Source organism: Mustelus asterias, chromosome 5 (assembly GCF_964213995.1).
Source record: "Mustelus asterias chromosome 5, sMusAst1.hap1.1, whole genome shotgun sequence".
In the NCBI taxonomy this organism is placed as follows: domain Eukaryota; kingdom Metazoa; phylum Chordata; class Chondrichthyes; order Carcharhiniformes; family Triakidae; genus Mustelus; species Mustelus asterias.
In genome coordinates this window covers 22575434-22597554 of record NC_135805.1, presented here as the reverse complement: position 1 = coordinate 22597554, position 22121 = coordinate 22575434, and the positions used below count along the sequence as shown (strand labels likewise).

The 22121-nt window shown below is 44.5% G+C and overlaps 1 protein-coding gene across 1 annotated transcript in view; it reads right to left on the bottom strand.

Annotated features, from left to right (window-relative positions):
• The window catches only part of LOC144493399 (serine/threonine-protein phosphatase PP1-beta catalytic subunit), a 97396-nt gene extending 86744 nt beyond the window's left edge, over positions 1 to 10652 (bottom strand). Inside the window, exon 1 of the mRNA XM_078212263.1 lies at positions 10310 to 10652. Within this exon, the coding sequence (XP_078068389.1) occupies positions 10310 to 10361 (52 nt within the window). The 5' untranslated portion in view covers positions 10362 to 10652. The remainder of the gene's footprint in view (positions 1 to 10309) is intronic.
• Between the last annotated feature and the right edge of the window lie 11469 nt (positions 10653 to 22121).

Here is a 22121-nt window from a genome sequence, read left to right as displayed (position 1 = left end):
AGCAATGTTAGGGTTTGGATCTGAGAGAATGGAGTGCTACAAGTTTAGAGGAAGATAGGTTACAATGAGCGAGGGAAGTAAAGAAATGGCTATCTCCAGGCAGTTCCCAAATGAAAAGGTCCAGAGAAGATGGTCAGAAGCAGGGATCCAGCTGGAAGAGGAACAGGAGGGACAGAAAGAGAACTGAAAACTCAGCAGGGCAAGTTTGGAAGGAGCAATAGTTCCAGACGAAAGTGGAGGGAAAGGAGGATTCAGAAGGGCACAGTTATCTAGCAGTTGAAGTTTGCGATCTTTGACACCTGAAATGGAATAAAAATGATAAAGCACCAGATGAGACGAAGCATGAAATGGAACTGCAGAGGACAGCTTTGAGACAGAGAGTCAGTGCTGGAGAGGTTGAAGGCATGCACGTGGCACAACTTTTGCCTTGCATCATCAGTTCTCTTCTCATTTAATCTCTCCTACCTTCATCCTGATCACAGACTTTCCTTTTGTTCTTGACCTCTTCTCAATACTTGGTTAAAATATATTACCGCTCTAACTTCTTCCAATTCTGACAAAAGGTCAATCCGAAACATAAACTCTATCTCTCTCCCGAGATGCTGTTGGAATAAGTATTTCTAGCATTTTCTGTTAAAATAATGCATGACTGAATTTGATGTCAAGTTTGAGAAAATTGAGGGAAAGCCACAAACCAAGGTTTAAATTTACGTAAGGAGTGAATTAACCACAGTAAAGAGGGCACAGTAAACTGTTAATGACAAATATACAGTCACAAAGTAGAAAGTATTCAACAACTTAAATTTTAGTGTCTTTAACATAATGCAACATCCAAAGGTGTTTTAGAATATATGATACAACACTGAGCCTCACAAGAAGATACTACATACATAGGATATATGGCGCAGAAACAGGCCATTCAACACCACTAGTTCATGCACTGTTTGTGTTTCACTCAATCTTTCCTCATTTATATCCTACATTGTAATCCTCCAATCCCTTCTCCTCAAATGCTTGTCCAGCTTTCCTTAAATGTATCCATATTATTCACTTCAACCACTCCCTGTACATTCTGATCACTTACCAGCATAAAACAGTTTTCCCTGAATCCCCTAGTGACTATCTTATATTGACGGCTTGTAGTAATGCTCGTCCAACAGGAGGGGGACATTCTTTCTGTACCCAATCAATCAAATAATTAGGTTTAAAGTTTGGTAAAGTATTAAGTTTTTGGAAGGAAAGGAAATGAGAGAGATGGAGGGGTGCAGGGAAGAAATGAGAAAGGTGGAGAGGTATGGGGAAGAAATGAGAGCTGAGGCAGCTGAAGTCATGGCCACCAATAACAATTAAAATCAGGAACGCTTAGGAGGCCAGGATTAGATGAGCGCAAATATCTCAGGTTCTGGTGTGTTCTGGGAATGGAGGAGATTACAGAGACAGGGAGGGGAGGTCATGGAGGGATTTGAAAATGACGACAAGAATTTTAAAATCAAGATGTTGCTTGACGAGGGACCAATGTAGGTCAGTGAGAAAGAATATTTGACATGACACAAAACCAGTGCATATCGTCAGTCTTGCCCCAAATCAGAAGGTTGTGGATTCTAATCTGACTCCAGAGAGTTGTACACATAATCTAGGCTAACATCTCAGTGCATAACTGAGAGAATCTTCACTTTAAAACTACTTTTTAAAAAAGAAATTCATTCATGCAACATGGGCGTCGTTGGCTGCCCAGCATTTTTGCCCACCCCCAGTTACCCGAGGGCAGTTGAAAGTCAACCACATTGCTGTGGCTCAGAAGCCACATGTAGGCCAGACCAAGTAAGGACAGCAGATTTCCTTCCCTAAAGGACATTAGTGAACCAGATGGGTTTTTCTGACAATCGACAACGGTTTCATGGTCATCAGTAGATTCTTAATTTCGGATATTTTTTATTGAATTCAAATTCCACCATCTGCTGTGGCGGGATTCGAACTTGGGTCCCCAGAACATTAGCTGAGTTTCTGGATTAATAGTCCAGCGATAATACCACTAGGTCATTGCCTCCCCATTGGCTATAAAATACTTTTGGGTATTGAGGGCGTGAAAGTCCCCAAACAGATTCAAATCTTTTCTTTTTATATGCATGGGTTTCACTTGTGTAATTCAGTAACCCTGGTTAACAAATGAGAGAAGAGACAATATCAAGCTAAAAACACAAAGTGGAAATCCAGTTGACTGTTGCAATGTGCAAATCTCAAAAAGAGATACAATAATGTAAGATGCGTAAGGAGGGAATAAGACAAAGAAACTTCAAGGATAAAGAAAACAATACACAAAACCAGCAGGGAACCCCCAAAGGGGAGAAACGTGGGGAAAGTATTGACTTGAGATGTACAAGGTGAATAGGTGCAGAAAATTACAGATGCACGAGTCACACATTTTCCAAAGTTCGCTGGATTCCAGAATAATTCCTTTGGACTGGAAGACAGCAAAAGCTACCTCCACTTAAGGAATGAGGGCGAAAGCAAGTAACTACAGACCTATAAGCACATCAGTTGTGTGGAAACTACTGGAATCTATAGTGTGACTGAACACTTATGAGATCAAAGAGAGTCGGCATAGATTTGTGCGGCGTAGGTAATGTTCAACAAATCTAATTAAGATCCTTAGAATGATGGAAAGGGGAACATATGAATGTTGTTAATATGGAATTCTAGAAAGCAATTTTAATAAAATTCTGCATAAGAGATTAATAGCAATAATGAAAGAACATGGAAATGGAACTGGTGCGACATTACTTGTTGGTAATTGATGGGCAGAAGAATTTAAAATCCATGTTATCTCGTTACCTATCTGTAGAATCTTGAGGCACAGGAGGGGGCTATTCAGCCCATTGTGCCTGAGCTGGCTCTTTGAAAAAGCTGTCTTTCCCCAGCCATTTCCCCCCTTAACAGCCCCTTCTTTCACTGAAAGAGTTGTTCCGTAGTTACACAAACAAAACAGCTCACAATTTTAAACAGCCCCTCTGAATCTTCTCTGCTTTAAGGAAAACAATCCCACATTAAACATTCTGTGTCAACCTTCAAACATAAAACTGAATTAGATTATTTCTTTCCCTCCAAGTTTTCCAATTCTAAAAAGATGCCATAGGTCCAAGGATACCAGAAATCATCTGGTACCTCACTCCACATGCCAACTATATAATCTATCCAGGGCATCACAGCCAATTCCAAAACCTACCTTCATAGAATCTATAAAATCCCTGCAGTGCAAAAGGAGACCATTCGGCCCATCGAGTCTGTACTGACTCTCTGACAGAGCATCTTTCCCAGATCCATTAATCCCCACTAATCCCCCTATCCTACACATCTTGGGATGCCAAGGGGAAATTCAGCATGGCCAATCCTCCTAACCTGCACATCTTTGGATTGGCAGAGGAAATCAGAGCACCAGGAGGAAACCCACGCAGACATGGGGAGAAAGGGCCAACTCCACACAGAGTCACTCGAGGCTGGAATGGAACCCGGATCCCTGGCACTGTGAGGCAGCGGTGTTAAGCAATGTGCCACCGTACTGCCCCAACTTTCAGCTTCTAGCATGAGTCAATAGGATTGATTGCAATCAGGAGTTGGAAACATGACTGATTTTCCAACTCTCCTTTGGGCTCAGTGCCTCTGGGCAATTGTAGCCCACTAACTTCCTCCCTGCCCAAGACCAGTCAACTGGGCACAGTCTGGTGACAAAATTACACTTTCAGAACTTCAAACATTTTCAACTGATTCTCAATAGCATGGTCATTTGACAGATATTGCACCTTCTTTAAAAAATTATACTAAGTGATTCTTCCACTACCTCCCTTCTGAAGAATACAAGAGCCTTTCACATCTTTGTTCTCGGGGCTGGTCCTCTCGAGGCAGTTTTTCTTCATTTGGAAATTCCATAAGCTCCATACTTATAACTCTTTACTTTCTGGGATACAGAGATTGACTAGAGGTCATTAACAATTATCACATGCATAAAAGGACATTTACTTGATAATTAATAGACTCAACTTCCTGTGGTGAGTTTAATGGTCATTTAAAAAAATATTCATGCAAGAGTCATTGGCAATGCCAGCATTCATTGCCCATCCCTAATTTGATGGGTGGAATGGCTTCCTTCAGTGCTATAATGACTCAGGCCCTTTCGAAGGTGATGGCAAACCAGCTTTTTGAAATGTTGCAGTTCAGTTGGTACACCTACAATGCTGTCAGGGAGGGAGTTCCAGGGTTTTGACCCAGCAACAGTGTGCAAATGAACGTCATGAAAATTAGATTACCCTGAAATCACAAGATGCTGTTCACATGACGTTAACAGCACACCTGGGCGAATCAACAGCAACCTGTGGTGGCTTGCAGTTCACCGGCTAACTCTTCACTGCCAAAAGCTGCTGGTCATGTTATCCATGAATAATGATACATGTTGTTCAAGCGCCACCATTTTTAGGCAAAATCAGACCCATTAAACCGTTTTGCTGATTGCTTAGTTCTGACAATGACGGCAAATGATGTCCGTGTCACACAGAGGCTTACTGTTAGTTGTTTCCCAGTTCAGTTCCTTCTAGTTATTCTAAAAATTTATTTTTTGGAATCGTCATCACATTTTAGAGCACAGATTTACTGATCCAAGCCAATAGCAGGAAATACAGTAAATTCCCAGACAAATTCTCAGTTAGAATGGTGATCTTGCACGGACTATGCCAAGAAGCGAGGCATTGCTCCATAGCTTTGGGTGTAGGTGCAAAAATGTTGACATGGAGTGGCACTGACAGAAGCCCAAGAGCAGACCGGCTGCCCTCTTATCCCCATACCAGCTTGCAACCAAAAGAGGGCATCAGATTTGGGCAAGAAATACAGGGTTGATACCACCCACATATTGAAAAAATCTCATATTTGCAGTGCCAATACAGCAGCAAAAGTAACTAATCCCATGATAAATTTGGAATCCATGGTGCTTTTACAGCTGCTATGAATAGACAGGAAAGGTGGCCACATGTAGCATTTGAATAACAAGTTTAACATCAATGATCTGCATCTCTGCACAAGTGGCATAAATTCTTGTAGGTAATTAAAAATTAGATGTCAATTGGTCATCCACCTAGGCAAATTCCATTACCCATAACAATCATTTCTCCTACCAGCCTGCAGTTTCAGCTTGGCTCACTAGCACTACCTTTGTGCTGGGAGGTGGTGGTTTTAAGACCTACAATGGACTTAACCATATAATCTGGTCTGACAATTCACTGCCGTACTGAGAGGTTGTTCCATAGATGCAATTCTTCCCCCTTTTCTATGTTAACTTGCGTTAGCCTCTAAAATATTTTAACCCTGAAAAGGTAAGCTTTAATTTAACCCAATCCATCTTCCAGATTTAACAGAAAATAAAATTCAAAATTAAAATTAAGGACAAGCAAACCAGCATAACTGTCTCAATTGGACTCAATTTATAGTCAGAATCTTTTTTTAAAAATTCATTTGTGGGACATGGACATCGCTTGCTGGCCAGCATTTATTGCCCTTGAGAAGGTGACGGTGAGCTATCTTCTTGAAATGCGGCAGTCCATGTGCCATGGGTTGACCCACAATTAGGGAGGGAATTCCAGGATTTTGACCCAATGACAGCACACTGAAGAAAAGGCCTTTTGACTCAGAGTCTGCACTGACAATAACTACTACTAAAGGCACGCTAATCACATTTTCCTGCACTTGCCACATATCCTTGAATGTTATGATATTTCAAGCGCTCATCCAAATATTTTTTAAAGGTTGTAAGTTTTCCAGCCTTCACTAGCTTCCCAGGCAGTGCAGTTATCTTGATAGTGATTGGATAGCAGACACAATCAAATCACAACTGCAACACTCAGTCCAGCTGACCAAGAGACAGGATGAATGGAGACAAGACTGTTTTTGTTCATTGTAACAAGTAATAATTACTCAATCACATTTAACACTAAATGAAATTTAAAGTTATGAAATTTATAATCTTAGAGTAACAAATATCCAGGTTATATCATCTTCTGTGCATTTTGCTCAAAACTATAACTGCCCAGAAGTTTAGGCAAAAAAAAGATGGCGAAAAAGAGGGGAAAACATCCACCATCCTTTTTGTTAAACTGAACACGTTATTAGGGACCATTATTTTGAGCAGAGTTAAATAAACACTGATGCATCTGTCCTGAGCAGCAGCTGTACTCCTTTAGGCTTTTCCAACAATAAATTTCTTTCAGTTTGCAACATTCATTTACCACAACAGTATTGTTGGTACAACGATACTGCTAGTGTAGAATTTTGGTATGGCGGACAGCATTGTGCACAGTATTATTCAATGATTTGCAATAACATTTATCACATTAAACTACTAGCCATGACATCTCCCCTGTGCACCAAAGATTTAACTTGCATCAGGATTTATAAACGCAGCAAAGAAACAGTAATTACTTTCATGACTCCAGTTGGTTGAGAAAATTAGATGAGTCACAGACACTGGGAAGGCCCCACGTTCAATCTACTGTCTGTGCTAAATTAGCTACTGTCACCCATAAGTCAATGGTAAAGACATTAGAACTGGTCTGAACATCCCGAAATGGTCCAGATCAATCAGCCCCTCTCCTCTCTTCTGCTGGAAATGCGCAGATGTGGACAAGAAAAAGATTGACAAAAACAAATGTAGGCTCCTTACAGTCAGAAATGGGAGAATTCACAACGGTGAATAAAGAAATGGCTGAGGAATTAAATTTGTACTTTACTTCAGTCTTCACAAAGGGAAACATTAATAATGTGCCAGAAGTGCTGAGAGAAACATGTTTTAGTGAGGAGCTGAAGGAAATCAGCATTAATAGAGAAATGGTTTTGGGGAAATTGATGGGATTGAAAGTGGATAAATCTCCAGGTTTGACAATCTTCATCCCAGAGTGCTTAAGAGTGGCCCTGAAAATAGTAAATCCATTGGTGATTATTTTCCAAAATTCTGGACTCTGGAACAGTTCCTACAGATTCGAGGATAGGTAATGTAAGCCCGCTATTCAAAAAGGGAGGTAGAGAGAAAACAGGGAACTATGGACCAATGAGCCCAACGTCGGTATTATGAATGATTTCATAACTCGGCATTTGGAAGGCAGTGGTATAATCAAACAAAGTCAGCATGGATTTACAAAAGGGAAATCATGCTTGACGAATCAATTGGAATTTTTTGTGGATGTAACATTAGAGTTGACCGAGGAGAACCAGTGAATACAGTTTATTTAGACTTTCAGAAGGTTTTCGACAAAGTCACACATAACAGACTATTAAGTAAAGTTAAAGTACATGGGATTGCAGATAACATCTTGAGATGAATAGAAAGCTGGTTAGCAGATAGGAAACAAAGAGTTGGCATAAATGGGTCTTTTTCTGATTGTCAGTCAGCGACTAATGGGGTTCCACAGGGATCTGTGCTAGGGCCCCAACTGTTCACATTATACATTAATGATTTGGAACAGGGAACTGAATGTATTATCGCCAAATTTGCAGATTATACAAAATTGGGTGGGGGGGGGGGTGCGCTATAAGGAGGGTGCAGAGATGCTTCAGCGTAATTTGGACAGGCTGAATGTGTGGGCATCTGCATGGCAGATGCAGTATAATATGGATAAATGTGAGGTTATCCACTTTGGTAGCAATAAGAAGACAGATTACTACTTGCATGGGTGTAAATTGAGAGGTGGATACTCAGCGAGACCTTGGAGTCCTCGTACATCAGTCGCTGAAAGTAAGCCCGCAGCTACAGCAAATAGTAAAGAAGGCAAATGGTATGTTGGTCTTCATAGCGAAAGGATTCACGTATAGGGAAGGGATGTTTTGCTGCAGTTGTATAGGGCTTTGGTGAGGCCACATCTGGAATAGCATGTGCAGTTTTGGTGTCCTTATCTGAGGAAGAATGTCCTTGCTATAGAGGGAATACAGCGAAGGTTTATCAGGCTGATTCCTCGGATGGCAGATCTGTCATATGAGGAGACATTCAGTCGGTTAGGATTATATTAGTTTAGAAGAGAGAGAGGGGATCTCATAGAAACTTATACAATTCCAAAAGGGTTGGACAGGGTAGATTCAGAAAGAATGCTCCCAATGGTGGGGGAGACCAGAACTAGGGGTCATGGGGTAAACCTTTTATTATTGAGGTGAGGAGAAATTAGATTTAGCTCTTGGAGCTAAAGGGATTAAGGGATATGGGGGGGGGGAAAAGAGTGGGGGAAAGGGGGAAATCTGAATGGTGAATTCAATGATCAGCCATGATCAAAATGAATGGTGGAGTAGGCTCGAAGGGCCGAATGGCCTACTCCTGCTTCTACTTTCTATGTTTCTAAGAATGAGTTTTGAGCAAGGTGTCAGAATGCAATCTTGGTCTAAGGAACTATACCCTAACATGGCTATGCCTTTCAGAAAGGAGGGGAAATTAGCAGGGAAAAAATGAAAAGATCCACCAGCACACTCTCAATGCGGCCCAAAATCAGAAAATTGGCTCAATCATCAGTTTCTGGTACACTTATCAGACAATCTGAAGTTCTTGCTGTCCACTTTACAATCCCCAGTGATTATACCACACACATCACACCCCCACACCCCTCCCCATCCACTCATGTGCTATGGTGACTCAACCTTGTGGGCCTTGAAAACTGAACATGCCCTTTCCATTTAAAACAAAAGGATCATATTTTCTAAGCTTATTTTTCTAAATACAATGAACTCTGAATTAAGGTAGTCCCTCAAAATTGTGTAGCCAACCCACACGGTATAACCCATTAATTTCAATGCGATCTACAATATAATAAAACCAAATTTCTCTGCCAAAGTCCTAATAACCAACACACACACACTACCTGCGAGTGTTATTTAGGCAGCTTCACTAATAATGCAGATCATTACATTGTTGATGTCACACCAGCTTTATTCAGGACTTAATTTAGGATTGCTTCTGATACTTATTCATCTCAATAGAAAGAAAAAAAGTGCAAATAAATCTCATAACGCCAAGGCTTTGCTTTATTTCAACAAATTCTCAGAGGAAAATGGCGATACCCCTCACAGGCTGGCTTGTAGCACGAGACCAGTGGCTTCAGGAGCTTGGCAACACATACCACCACCAAGTATGACCCACAATGATACCACGTAGCTTCAGGTGCAGCACATATGGCAGACCCTGCCTCTCAAGTATTGGTCTCTTCAGTCAACAGCAAAGGTGCGCCATATATGTCCATCATAAATGTATTTGTTTGCTGCACACCCATCACCTTTCACGAGATACCCAAACTTCCAAAAAAAATTTAAAAACATGTCGTTTTTCTTCAAAACAAAATCCAAAACAAGGGGAACGCTGTTACTGGGAGGGGGGGAAAAAAACACACCCACAAGCACGACACATTAAATATTTCCAGAGAGTTGACATCAGGCAAGAGTGAGAGAAAGTCTCCTTGTAAGGAATGGACTGGGGAGCTCCACAATCACATATTTCCTGACCATATATATATATAAAAATTTAAGAAGTCAATAAAAATTTAAGAAGTCAACAAAAACACCCCAGGAACACATTGAGGCACTACACCCAAAATAAGTTTCCCTCACAAAAGATAGATAAGACAAATGTCAAAAAAATGTACTAGTCCAAGCCAACCTGCAGAAATAAGGTAGGGACTTGAGCTCCCTCAAAGCCAAACCCTTGGAGAAATAAAAGTGAGTTTTAAATGTGAGACTGGAAATCACAATAAAAGTCTGTGATAGAAATAGAAATCACAAAATGGGAAGAAACATTAGCATTGTTTTTCTACATAAGAAAAACTGAATTTAAAAGAAAAAAAGCTGAATTTACACAGAATGTAAGTGCCCATTGGGTTACAGTGTGTCCAGGAACAGCCTGGCCAGGGCCGGCTGACAAGGATTTGAATCTGTCGCCGGTTAAACGGCCGCTGGCTCGCTCCCTTCCCGCCATCAGCACCGCGAGGCTAGAGCCGGGACAAGCCGCACCACAACACCGAGGCCCCGGAGTCCCCAGCAGGCCGCTACCCCCGGAAAAACCCCTTTCACATCTAGTCTCATCACGGAACATTTTCCCCTTCCCTCCAGCCGACGGGCCCCAAAAACCTGCCCGCCCGCCCGACGGAGAGCAGGCTTTTGTCTGAAAGAGCTGAGGAGAGAGAGAGAGCATTTCCTCAAAATCCGACCTCGGGTTCCCATCATCGCTCCAGAGAGAAAAAATATAATCAACAACGCCAAGGATGAAGAATAAGGGCGTCTTCAAGCCGGTGCCGCCACTCACCTTCCAGGAGCCGAGCTATCAGACTGTCCACATTCAGCTCTCCGTCCGCCATTTTACAGCAAACACCCCTCAGCCCAAAGCAGCAGCAGAGAGGGAAATGTGTGAGAGGAGGGCAGCTTCTTCACTCAGTAACCCTGTCAGTACTGGAATAAACACACTGAGGGAAATGTGTGAGAGGAGGGCAGCTTCTTCACTCAGTAACCCTGTCAGTACTGGAATAAACACACTGAGGGAAATGTGAGGGAGGAGGGCAGCTTCTTCACTCAGTAACCCTGTCAGTACTGGAATAAACACACTGAGGGAAATGTGAGGGAGGAGGGCAGCTTCTTCACTCAGTAACCCTGTCAGTACTGGAATAAACACACTGAGGGAAATGTGAGGGAGGAGGGCAGCTTCTTCACTCAGTAACCCTGTCAGTACTGGAATAAACACACTGAGGGAAATGTGAGGGAGGAGGGCAGCTTCTTCACTCAGTAACCCTGTCAGTACTGGAATAAACACACTGAGGGAAATGTGAGAGAGGAGGGCAGCTTCTTCACTCAGTAACCCTGTCAGTACTGGAATAAACACACTGAGGGAAATGTGAGAGAGGAGGGCAGTTTCCTCACTCAGTAACCCTGTCAGTATTTGAATATGATGTGGAGATGCCGGCGTTGGACTGGGGTAAACACAGTAAGAGTTTTAACAACACCAGGTTAAAGTCCAACAGGTTTATTTGGTAGCAAATGCCATTAGCTTTCGGAGCGCTGCTCCTTCGTCAGATGGAGTGGAAATCTGCTCTCAAACCGGGCACAGAGACACAAAATCAAGTTACAGAATACTGATTAGAATGCGAATCTCTACAGCCAACCAGGTCTTAAAGATACAGACAATGTGAGTGGAGGGAACATTAAGCACAGGTTAAAGAGATGTGTATTGTCTCCAGACAGGACAGCCAGTGAGATTCTGCAAGTCCAGGAGGCAAGGTGTGTGGGTTACTGATAGTGTGACATAAAACCAACATCCCGGTTTAGGCCGGTCACGGGCATTCAGCCTCTGATCTTCGGGTAAGCGTTCTCCAAGGCGGCCTTCACGACACACGACAGCGCAGAGTCGCTGAGCAGAAACTGATAGCCAAGTTCCACACACATGAGGACGGCCTGAACCAGGATGTTGGCTTTATGCCACACTATCAGTAACCCCCACAGCTTGCCTCCTGGACTTGCAGAATCTCACTGGCTGTCCTGTCTGGAGACAATTCACATCTCTTTAACTTGTGCTTAATGCTCCCTCCACTCACATTGTCTGTATCTTTAAGACCTGGTTGGCTGTAGAGATTCGCATTCTAACCAGTATTCTGTAACTTGATTTTGTGTCTCTGTGCCCTGTTTGAGAGCAGATTTCCACTCCATCTGACGAAGGAGCAGCGCTCCGAAAGCTAATGGCATTTGCTACCAAATAAACCTGTTGGACTTTAACCTGGTGTTGTTAAAACTCTTACAGTATTGGAATAAACACACTGAGGGAAATGTGCGAGAAGAGGGCAGCTTCTTCACTCAGTAACTCTGTCAGTACTGGAATAAACAATACCTCTAATAATACATGCAAAACTGAACTGTTTACAGTTATGCCTTCCCTTACTTTTAGGCGCCTTTGCTTGTCCTAGTTCTCCGATACAGTGCGAGTTGAGGGGCTGCAACCTCACTGCTGGAAGACTGCTTACTTTCACTGGGAGTGACCACAGATGGTTCTGCAGGCTGATTTCAAGCAGTTTTGGGCTTTTGGTGGCTTCAGCCTAGACCACTTTGGCACAGGCAGCAGTGGTGTGGTTTGGGCTGGCTGAAAGGAAAAAGCACTGGTCCAGCGTCAGTGGTGGGAGAATGAATGCTGCCATCTGCAGGCTCAGAGGGCTGAATGGCCTTCTCCTGCACCTGTTTTCCATGTTTTCTAATCTTCAGAGAGGACAGTCGATTTGTGCACCCCAGAGCCATTGGCATTCCCTGAGGGCGCCGCCTCAACATGCCAAGTAATCGTCAGCTCTGATGAAGGGTCATCCAGACTCGAAATGTTGGCTCAATTCTCTCTCCACAGATCCTGTCAGACCTGCTGAGCTTTTCCAGCATTTTCTGTTTTTGAATTATTGGAGGAAGATTACTGAGAGCCTGCGAGCCCCACGGAACATTGAGATATCCACTGCTGTTTGGCAGCAGTCTGAACCTGCATGACAGCAAGCATGGATCTCATTACCTCTGTCCGTGTTTTCAATGGAATGATGCAGGAGTTGTTGCAGCTTTATAGAACCTTAGTTAGGCTGCACTTGGAATATAGTGTTCAATTCTGGTCGCCACACTACCAGAAGGATGTGGAGGTTTTGGAGAGGGTACAGAAAAGATTTACCAGGATGTTGCCTGGTATGGAGGGCATTAGCTATGAGGAGAGATTGGAGAAACTTGGTTTGTTCTCATTGGAACGACGGAGGTTGAGGGGCGACCTGATAGAAGTCTACAAGATTATGAGAGGCATGGACAGTGGATAGTCAGAAGCTTTTTCCCAGGGTGGAAGAGTTAATTACTAGGGGGCACAGGTGCAAGGTTTAAAGGAGATGTACGAGGCAGATTTTTTACACAGAGGGTGGTGGGTGCCTGGAACTCGTTGCCGGGGGAGGTAGTGGAAGTGGATATGGTAGTGACTTTTAAGGGGCGTCTTGACAAATACATGAATAGCATGGGAATAGAGGGATATGGTCCCTGGAAGGGTAGGGGGTTTTAGTTAAGTCGGGCAGCATGGTCGGTGCAGGTTTGGAGGGCCGAAGGGCCTGTTCCTGTGCTATAAGTTTCTTTGTTCTTTGTTCCTTGAGTAGACCATACAGTCTCTTGGGCCTGCCCTGCTGTTAAATAAAATTACGGCTGATCACCAGCCTGAACTCCACTCATCCAACCTACCCCAGCAGCTGTCTTGATTTTCCTAACAGAACAAAAAATATCAATCAATCCCAGTCTTGAATGTACTCATGATGGAGCACCCACCATAGAATCCCTACACTGCAGGATGAGGCCATTCGCCCCATCGAGCCTGCACTGACGACAATCCCATCCAGACCCTATCTCTGTAATCCCACACATTTACCCTAATCCCCCTGACACTAAGGGGCAATTTTGCATGCCAATCCTCCTACCCAGCACATCTTTGGACTGTAGGAGGAAACCCACACAAACATGGGGAGAATGTGCAAACTCTGCACAACGTCGGAATTGAACCTCAGTCCCTGGCACTGTGAGGCAGCAGGGCTAACCACTGTGCCATAGTGCCACACTCTGGAGTAAAGAATTGCGTCACAACAGCCAGTCCTGATGGAAGATCAGTGGCCTGAAACATTAATGTTTCCCTCTCCACAGATGCTGCCAGACCAGCTGAGCATTTTCTGTTTTTATTGCAGAAATCCAGCAGTCGCAGTATTTTGCCTTGATGGGAATGTCAGTGATTTTGTTATAATGTATTTGAGTGATGTACCTGCCATGGCTGAATGGCTGGAGGTATGTGGAAGCAGCAAGTGGCATGTGTGAGGCTGGCAGTGTTAGAAGGTGTGCGAGGGTGAGGTGGAGTATCTGAACGTTTGGTCTGAATCCCGATTACTAGATGTAATAAGTCCTCGGAGGCAGAAGTCCCTTCACCAAAATCCCTTTATTTACAAGTCTGATAACAGCATACAGAGTAGTTTCAGCTAGCAGTCTACACTCAGAGTCTCAGAGGAACTGACACCCCTGGTTAAATACAAAGCAAGAGGCTCCCTGATTGGCCCCTCAATTTGGCCTTTAATCAGGGACATCTTTTTGTGCCCAACCAAATAAACAAAATCAAAGTAACTCAGGGACAGCTCCCTAAAAGGAGGAGAACCGCCCGAAACAAAAGACAAAGCGGAAAGGAAACTGAAAACATCAAATTAAAATGTGATTAAAGGGGTCAATAATACAACCCAGTCCCTGTGGTGCCCAGCGGGCCACGGTGCCCCCGGACACCGCATGCTCCCATTTCAGGGACACCTGGCTGCGAATATAGCCGCGATAGAGGGGCAGACAGTCAGGTTGGACGACCCCCTCGGTCGCCCGCTGCCTGGATCTGTAGAAGGCATGCCTTGCCAGGCTCAGGGGCAGGTTCACGAGGAGGTCCTCCTGCTTCCCCGCCTCCCTCCACATCGGGTGCCCGTGGATCAGGAGTGTGGGACTGAAGTGCAGACAAAACATCAGTAAAAGACTTTTGAGGAAACGGAGAAGGTTGTGCAGCCTACAACACAGAACATAGACATGGTCCACGGACTCCACAGGATTGCAAAAAGGGCACGGTTGGGAGCCTGTGAACCGGTACAACCTACGATTGTACGGTACTGCTGCGTGCAGCACCCTCCACCCCAGGTCCCTGAGATAGTGGGGGGAGATCCCTCCATAAAGGGACGTTCACTGGGTACCTCCATCGCCCAGTGGCAACAGGGCCCGCCAAGGTGTGCCCGGGCGATAGGCAAGGATGAGGTACAAGAAGGCGTGCAGCAGCAGCCCGTACAGGAAACTTTGCAGTAGCAAAGGGCACGGAGGGCATTTTCATGAGGCGGCTCAAGCTGTGGGTGGGGCACCTGACCCGGGAGCGGGGGTCTAGGTTTGGCACCAATGTGAAATTCCGTCCGAGCAGGGGTACACTCGGGTGGGATCCCACTGCACAGTTGCACCTCCTCGAGACCACATGTGTCCTCGAGTCCAAGCACAACCATCCTAAGGTCTTGGATGGCTTTGGGTGTGTGCCGAACGGCCACACCCGTGCGCTCAGCGAGCTCATGGGGGTTTATCCAGCCCACTCCTCCATCATCCAGCACATCCCTGATTCTAGTCACAGAATCATAGAACCTCTACAATGAAGAAGGAGGCCATTTGGCCCATCAAGTTTACACCAACCACAATCCCACGCAGGCCCTATTCCCATATGGACTTCAACCCGGATAAGTGTGTAGTGATCCATTTTGGCAGATCCAATGGGATGGAGCAGCAGTATAAAATGAAGGGTACCATTCTTAGCAGTGTAGAGGATCAGAGGGACCTTGGGGTCCGGGTCCATAGGACTCTTAAATCGGCCTCGCAGGTGGAGGATGCGGTCAAGAAGGCGTATGGCGTACTAGCCTTCATTAATCGAGGGATTGAGTTTAGGAGTCGGGAGATAATGCTGCAGCTTTATAGGACCCTGGTTAGACCCCACTTGGAGTACTGCGCGCAGTTCTGGTCACCTCATTACAGGAAAGATGTTGAAGCCATTGAAAGGGTGCAGAGGAGATTTACAAGGATGTTGCCTGGATTGGGGGGCATGCCTTATGAGGATAGGTTGAGGGAGCTTGGTCTCTTCTCCCTGGAGAGACGAAGGATGAGAGGTGACCTGATAGAGGTTTACAAGATGTTGAGGGGTCTGGATAGGGTGGACTCTCAGAGGCTATTTCCAAGGGCTGAAATGGTTGCTACGAGAGGACACAGGTTTAAGGTGCTGGGGGGTAGGTACAGGGGGGATGTCAGGGGTAAGTTTTTCACTCAGAGGGTGGTGGGTGAGTGGAATCGGCTGACGTCGGTGGTGGTGGAGGCAAACTCGTTGGGGTCTTTTAAGAGACTTCTGGATGAGTACATGGGATTTAATGGGATTGAGGGCTATAGATAGGCCTAGAGGTGGGGATGTGATCGGCGCAACTTGTGGGCCGAAGGGCCTGTTTGTGCTGTGGCTTTCTATAACCCCATGCATTTACCCTAGCTAGACCCCTGACACTAAGGGACAACTTAGCATGGCCAATCCACCTAACCCACACATCTTTGGACTGTGGGAGGAAACCGGAGCACCCGGAGGAAACCCACACAGATACAAGGAGAACATGCAAACTCCATGCAGACAGTAACCCAAGCCGGGAATCGAACCCGGCGCTGTGAGGCAGCGGTGCTAACCACTCTGCCACCGTGCCACCCTTCGATAGGAGAAGGCTGCCTTTAAGAGGTGCAGGCTAGCTGAAACACTAACTATGCATGCTGCTGCCAACCGCGCCCAGTTGAACATTCAGTCAGCAGCGCATTCGACGTAGCCTCAGGCGGCAAAGACTGAAGTGAGGAAGCAGTACAATGCATGTTGTCTGCCTCAACATGCCTGGGTGTGGGCTAGTTGGGAAATATGCCCCCCCTCCCCCATGCTAAAATGCGGAGACAATCTTTCCCCTAAAGTCCTCAAGGCTTTCATTAGAGAAAGCACTGGTGTATGTCAGCTATCATCAGATGTTCTATAGTTAAATTTTGTGACATCAGTGATAAACTCCTCGACAAATGCGGGACTCAAAAGCAATAAATCTCTTTCAATCGATAGGATGTCGATGTAACTGCTCATCTCCGCCCCTGCTTGTTCATCTACCGAAACCAGGTGAAATGTTTAAATTATGAGGACAAATTGTCTCAGCTCAGTTTATATTCCTTTGAAGGGGGCTGGTTAACTCAATTGGCTCGGTAGCTAGTGTGTGGTTCAAACTAATGCAAAAAGCACAGGTTCAATTCCCCTTCTGACTGAGGTAGACTTGAGATCTTCCTCCTTGCCTGCCCCTTGCTTGATGCAGAGTGGTACCCCTCAACTATTTAACCAATTGTCTCTCTAATAGCAAGAGATTCCTGTTGTCCCTTGTGGCTAATTCCTTACTGGTTCAATTCTGGTCTTGGGTGACTGTGGAATTTTCACGTTCACCCCGTGTCTGTGTGGGTTTCCTCCGGGTGCTCCGGTTTCCTCCCACGGTCCAAAGATGTGCAGGTTAAGTGGATTGACCACGCTGAATTGCCCCTTAGTATTCCAAGATGTGTAGGTTAGGGTGATTGGCGATTCAATGTTTTGGCATCAACTACTTCCTGTGGTAATGAACTCCACAGGCTCATCACTCTTTGGGTGAAGAAATGACTCCTCACCTCCGTCCTAAATGGTCTACCCCGAATCCTCAGACTGTGACCCCTGGTTCTGCACTTCCCCATCATCAGGAACATCCTCCCTGCATCTACCCTGTCTAGTCCTGTTAGAATTTTATAAATCTCTATGAGATCCCCCTCATTTGTCTGAACTCCAGCGAAAACAATCCTAACCTAGTCAATCTCTCCTCATATATCAGTCCCGCCATCCCCGGAATCAGCCTGGTAAACCTTTGCTGCACTCCCTTGGGAGCAAGAACATCCTTCCTCAGAAAAGGGCTGAAAAGCTACCAGGCTGTCCAACTGCGCCAGAACAATCTCCCTGTTTGTGTCTCAAGCACTCATGGTCAGGTCCACTAATGTCATGCCAGTGTCCTTATCTGGCCACTGTTTTCCACTGGCGGACTGCCACTCATAGGAAGACTAGAAGGTTGGCAAGGAAATCTCGAATCCGAATGTGAAACTGCTGACTCCAGGAAACATCGAGGAACTTAAAAAGGAATTACAAAGTTTAGAACACAATGAAACGCTTCTCTGATTCCATGATGCATTGGTAGAAGCGATCAAAGCGAATTTTAAATTCCTTCATCCTCAAAGGTGTTCTGAAGGTGAGAGAGAGAGACAGACAGAAAGACAGACAAAAGTAAATACCCTGACTCCAAAAAGCATACAGAACCTGCTCCAGCTGCGGCCGATGGGAGTCAATGTTGGGGAGGAAATCGAAAAGGTGAAATGCCAACAGGCCCCGCTCTTTGCCTCAGTGCCCTCCAAGATCATCTTTAGTTCCAAGGTCCATTTTGTGAAGCGGGATGAGATGTGCTCTTATATTTTCTTTCAAAAGTACACCGAGTAATCTCCGTGATTAACAGTCTGAAGGAAGTAGATGGCTCGATAGCATCTTCATAGCCAGATACATGAAGAACCATTACATCCTTTTATGTTAGGTTGTACAACACGAAGTGTAAAGAGAGCATGGCCTCCCAGTTCTTCCTGTCCTCTATCTCAGAGGTTTTAGATGACAGCAAAGGGAGTTTCAGGACAATCAGTTAACACTGGACAATCTGCCAAAAGTCACCTGATGCTTCGAGATGAGTAAAACTCTATAAGCAATGGTTTTACGAGCCGAGTTGTATTCAACACTGCAACTAGATTGACTTTGACTGGAATGTGTAGGAGAGTAGCTGGCTGGCAGCATGTCAGAAACCAGGAACATCATCCCATCATCTACAAACAGGAGGAAAAGAAGGGTGAGATCAAAAATTGACAGCTCATTTTACAGCTTAATTGCATTGATTGCATAATTCTAACCAAGGTCATCACCTATCTGGTCAAATCTGCTCTGGACCTGGTGATCCACCTGGATTAGATCTGGCAGGAAGATATCTGATAGCTTCTTGTTGCTCAGAGTTGCAATTGTCTATGTACAGGACAGGAGGGTGAACACTTATCGAATCAGCTTGGACTAGAAGACCTTTGTTGAACCATTGTATGTGTATGCTCTTCACACTGGGGAGTGACTATGCAATTGAATTCAACTGCTCTCCACAAGAATCATTAGCACTGTTTTAATCAGCAGGTGGGAATTGTTAAACATTTCAAACAAATCTGGAGCCTGGCAGGGCTGGATTCTCCCTCCTTCACTTAGCCATACGTTGAATCAAACCTTTTGCCTTGAAGAATACGGGCAGAAGGGGGATGATGATCCCAGGTAGTTCATGTTAATGTCTCTCTTTACATGAATGACAGCACCATCTTCTACTTGGACCTGCTAATGAGCACGGACGAATGGGCATCTGTGACCAGTTCCAACTGGCCTTGGGAGCCAGAGTAAATCACAGTAAATGTGAGGCCATGTTGGTGCGGAACTGAGCCAACCAATCCTTCGACCCTTCACCATCTGTTCAGGCCAACTGAAGGTGCTGGGAATATATTTAAGAGAGACCAGAGTGTGCATCAAGAACTAGAAGGAACGTACTAAAATCAAACAAAACTGGAAGTGACACTCCTTCTCGATTGTGGCAAGAACTTGGTCATCAACAGTGAGGTGCTCTGGGTGTTGCTGTGATGCAGGTCTGACTCATACCTGCCTCTTGCGCCATGACAGTCACCCAAGCCAAGTTCTACTTACTTGGAAATTGCAAGGGGAGCATATCCACAGGGATAAAATGTACAAATAGTCCAATAAAAGGGGGATGAATACATGCAACATCCACCCTCACTCTTTTTTTCTTTGTTCTTTCATGGGATATGGGTTCACTGGCAAGGCAAATATTTGTCACTCTTCCCTAATTGTCCTTGAACTGAGTGGCTTGCTTGGCCAGTTCAGAGGGTAATTAAGAGTCAACCACATTGCTGAGATTTGGAGTTACATATGGGTCAGAACGCACAAGCCTGGCCAATTTCCTTCCTGTTACAGCCGCTTGAGCAGGGTTAAATATAACTCCCCTATGGTTCCACTCCAAGTTTGACCATAGCAAGGTGTGTTGTGAATTTAAAAGGACGAAGATATTTTACTCAATGTCTGTGCTTAACCATTTATGTACTGATTGCAACAAAATTAATCTTGCAGGCTTCCTTGAATTTTAAAGCAAAAGGGGGTTAGTTTTTATTGAGTTAAAAACCCTCCTGTCCTGTACACAGATAAAGATAACAAACTATTCCAAAAGGTAATCCTATGCATCATGACCTTTTGTGACACACCCACACTCACATGGGCGACACGGTGACACAGTGGTTAGCACTGCTGCCTCACAGCGCCAGGGACCTGTGTTCGATTCCCGACACTGTCACTGTCTGTGCGGAGTCTGCATGTTCTCCTCATGTCTGCATGGGTTTCCTTTGGGTGCTCCGGTTTCCTCCCACAGTCCAAAAGACATGCTGGTTAGCCATGCTAAATTCTCCCTCAGTGTGCCCGAACAGGCGCCGGAGTGTGGTGACTAGGGGATCTTTCACAGTAACTTCATTGAAGTGTTAATGTAAGCCTACTTGTGACAATAATAAATAAAACTTTAAATAAACTTTGAAACACACACACACACACACACACACACACACACACACACACACACACACACACACACATATATGTCCAACCGTAAAATTTACAAATTATACTGTGGGTAGTTACTTACTTAGTATAATTAAAGTTCAATGCTGGAAGGTAATAAAAAAATGAAAGTACACGGTTTATGAGTCCTTTGCTGGCCACTGGTTGCAGCAGAAATTTTTCTAGGTTCACTTTTAGATTCCAGAAGTTGAGTTGAAGCCCATGTAACTGCAATTGCTGAAGACAATTTCCTTGTAAAACATATAATCCATCTCCTCCAGAAGCCAATGATCTTTGTACCTGAATTTCCTTTCAGTGGAAATTCACTATCTCTTTTCTGGATTTTTATTTTAGAAACCTAAACTTGGGAGAGGAGAGAAGAGGGAAAGTATTGCTGTTCCATTAGCAGCTCTGACAAAGGGTATCTATGCTCGAAATGTTGGCTCTATTCTCTCCCCACAAATGCTGTCAACTTGCTGAGACTTTCCAGCATTTTCTGTTTTTGTTTCAGATTCCAGCATCCGCAGTATTTTGTTTTATTCCCAGACTTCTGACTGGCACATTTCCACTCCATCTGACGAAGGAGCAGTGCTCCGAAAGCTTATGGTATTTGCTACCAAATAAACCTGTTGGACTTTAACCTGGTGTTGTGAGACTTCTTACTGTGTTCACCCCAGTCCAACGCCGGCATCTCCACATCATGGCTTCTCTCTTTAGCAGACTGTATTAAAGAGATTTCAAAATGGTTACTTCAGTCACATGACACTCCCCCTCCCCCATAATGATTTCAGAAGGGGTTTGTTTAACTGATATCTGAACCGATATCTGGGGGTGGGAGGAGGGATTGAGCAGCTTCTGTAACGTCCTAGCCATTAGCCTCAGAATGTGCCATTATCCATCTTGATGAGATTGGAAGACATATCTCCACATAATCATTGATCTATTGGACTTTCTCTCTCTTTTGGAGAAGTAGTCTTATGGAACTGCAAATGCTATGTCCAGTACATTTTAGTAAATCCCTTTGAAATGGTTCTTGACATCCTCAGGTGTGAAATTCCAGAGAAGGATGTTGTGGCATGTCTGAATTACAATTCACAGTGGAACTTTCCAGAAATTAGTCACTGGCAATATCTCGCATCAGCAGACTTGTGGCAGCCATCTTCAGGCAGTGTCTTTTTCTGCTTTTAAAAAATTCCTTGTTAAATAATTCAATCAATGTAATTACAGATTACGGTCACTCATGCACAGGTTACACCATTCAGTCCTGACATTCCCTAAAGGACATTAGTGAACCAGATGATAGTTGTCATAGTCACAATCATTGAGACCAGAACACCAGGTTAAAGTCCAACAGGTTTATTTGGTATCACAAGCTTTCGGAGCACTGCTCCTTCATCAGGTGAGTGGAGAGTTTGGTTCACAAACACGATATATATAGGCAGAGACTCAATTGCAAGATAATGGTTGGAATGCAAATATTTACAAGTAATCAAGTCTTGACGAGTACAGACAATGTAAGTGGAGAGAGGGATAATCACAGGTTAAAGAGGTGTGAATTGTCTCAAGCCAGGACAGTTAGTAGGATTTTGCAAGCCCAGGCCAAATGGTAGGGGTTACACGTAGTGTGACATGAACTTAAAATTGTCAACAACGCAGAATCGTCAAGCAGAAATGATAGTCAAGTCATGAGGACGGCCGCAACTGGGATCTTGGGATCTTGAAAGAGCAGCGCTCCAAAAGCTCATGTTTCAAATAAACCTGTTGGACTTTAACCTGGTGTTGTGAGACTTTTTACTGTGCCCACCCCAGTCCAACACCGGCATCTCCACATCAT